General features: G+C 68.1%; 1 protein-coding gene across 1 annotated transcript in view; it reads left to right on the top strand.

Annotated features, from left to right (window-relative positions):
* The window catches only part of PPP1R12C (protein phosphatase 1, regulatory subunit 12C), a 15,109-nt gene extending 13,174 nt beyond the window's left edge, over positions 1–1,935 (top strand). The window contains 8 exon segments of the mRNA XM_010833822.1: positions 5–24; positions 584–721; positions 890–980; positions 1,086–1,169; positions 1,245–1,305; positions 1,416–1,501; positions 1,587–1,633; positions 1,712–1,935. Coding sequence (XP_010832124.1) covers positions 5–24; positions 584–721; positions 890–980; positions 1,086–1,169; positions 1,245–1,305; positions 1,416–1,501; positions 1,587–1,633; positions 1,712–1,829 — 645 coding nt within the window. The 3' untranslated portion in view covers positions 1,830–1,935.
* The last annotated feature ends 62 nt before the right edge of the window (positions 1,936–1,997 follow it).

Below are 1,997 nucleotides of genomic sequence, written 5' to 3'. Positions count from 1 at the left end.
GAAGGTGCCGGAGCCCTCTTGCCCGTGAGTACTGCAGGACAGCCTCTCCGGGGTGGGGGGCAGGTCGGGGTTCCTGTCTTGTACCCGGGGTTCTCTGGGGTCCGCTCCCTGCCTCCCACCACTCCTGGCCTCAGTTTCCCTTTTGGTGCCGCAAGTAAAAGCGCCCAAGGCTGCGGTGTTCTGGCTTCCCGGGGGCCCCTGCCCCCTTTCCTGCCCTCCTCTCTGACTCTGGCCCTGCGCTGCGACCAACCCCCTTCACACCCACAGGGCTTCCTTCCTCCCGCTCAGGTCTGTTTAAATGTCAGCTTCTCTGGGAGGCCCACCACCCGCCCTGCGCGAACCCCCACAGCGTGCGGGCACACCTCCGGGCTTCCGTCCTGGCTCGTTTTTCCCCAGACTACTTTATCCTCTTGACATTGTGTGACCCTGTCTTCTTGTGGTGACTGTTCATGTTGCATCGTTTCTGCTCGGATCTGACTCATGGGGCAGAGATTATTCGTTTCCTTAGCTTCTTGCTTTGTGTGGGTGCCCGCCACGTAAGGCGAGCTTGAGTAATACTTGCCGATTGAATGAATTCACACAGGTCTGAGATCTCCAGGCCTCCTCCTCCCTTGGGTAACTCCACTCCTCCCCCCAGGACCCCCGAGCCCGAGTCCCCGGTGAAGCCCAATGTCCCCGTAGCCTCCGCAGCGCCCCCAGCAGACTCCCGGGACCGCCGGAGGTGAGGCGAGACCCCAGCATTACCCAGGAGCCCCGGGGCTGGTGGGGGTGGACCTGGGGGAGCTTGTCCCAGGGTCCTCTGGCCGAACTTGACTGCCCCTGGGGGTGTCGGCCATGGGACAGGACAGGGTCCAGAGGAGCCCTCTCTGAAGTCGGGCCCCTCACTCAGGACCTACCAGATGCCAGTGCGGGACGAGGAGTCTGAGTCTCAGCGGAAAGCGCGCTCTCGCCTCATGCGCCAGTCTCGGAGGTCCACGCAGGTGTGGGAGGGGACGGACCCCGGTCTGAGGGAGGAGGGGCCAGGGGCCTGGACTCCATCCTGAAGGGGCTGGCCCCCCCACCCCGACTGCCCACTCCCCGTGCAGGGTGTGACCCTGACGGACCTGAAGGAAGCAGAGAAGGCCGCAGGAAAGGCCCCGGAGGCCGAGAAGTCGAGCGTGCAGAGCCTGGTGAGAGGGGTCAGGTGATCGGTCAGTGGGTGGGAAGAGATGCCCTCATTCTCTGACCCCCGCCCCTCCCCACAGGACCCTTCCCGGCGACCCCGAATCCCCGGGGTCGAGAGCACTGATGGCCCAGCCCAGAGAGGTGAGGCTGGTCTCTGGGAGGTAGTCCTCCTGGCCCGCGTCCGGTTTTCCTGGGGGTCGGGCCCAGGGACCCCTTGTCCAGCATTGGGCTGATTCCTGCCCCTCCCCCAGCAGAGGCGCCCGACGGGCAAGGGCAGGGTCCGCAGGCGGCCAGGGAGCCCCGCAGAGTCGGCAAGGAGTGGAGGGGCCCTGCCGAGGTGAGGGGTGGCGCCCGGCGGGCCGCGGGTGGGCCTGGGGGCGGGCCCAGCTCCCCTCCCCGCTGAACCCCACCTCCGCCCGCAGGGGGAGGAGGCGGAGCCGGCGCCGGCCGACCGCAGCCCAGAATCCAGGTATGGGGCGGGCAGGCCGGGTCTGGGCTGTCGTGGGGCCGTGGGCGCCCCATGACGGCCTCCCCGCCCCCACCGCAGCACTCCCTAGGGCGATCCCTCATCCCGCAGGCAGCGGGACCTCAACCCAGACCCAGAGCCGGAACCGGACGAGCCGGACGGAGGCTTCAGGAAGGTTCGCGACCTCACCGTTAACTGAGCCCCCGGCAGTTGGCTTTGTATCCCTGCCCTGCCGCCCCCTGCCCAGGGGCCCTGCCTGACCCACCCGCGCACTCTGCGCCCTTCCGGCCTCAGCCGGGCCGCAGCCACCCACCCCACCCCCGCAAGCCTGCCACGTCTCTGCCGGCGAGCCTGACGCCCTGTCCCT

The sequence above is a fragment of the Bison bison genome, unplaced genomic scaffold (assembly GCF_000754665.1).
Source record: "Bison bison bison isolate TAMUID 2011002044 unplaced genomic scaffold, Bison_UMD1.0 scf7180017845351, whole genome shotgun sequence".
Lineage (NCBI taxonomy): Eukaryota > Metazoa > Chordata > Mammalia > Artiodactyla > Bovidae > Bison > Bison bison.
This window is presented reverse-complemented; position numbering and strand designations above follow the sequence as displayed.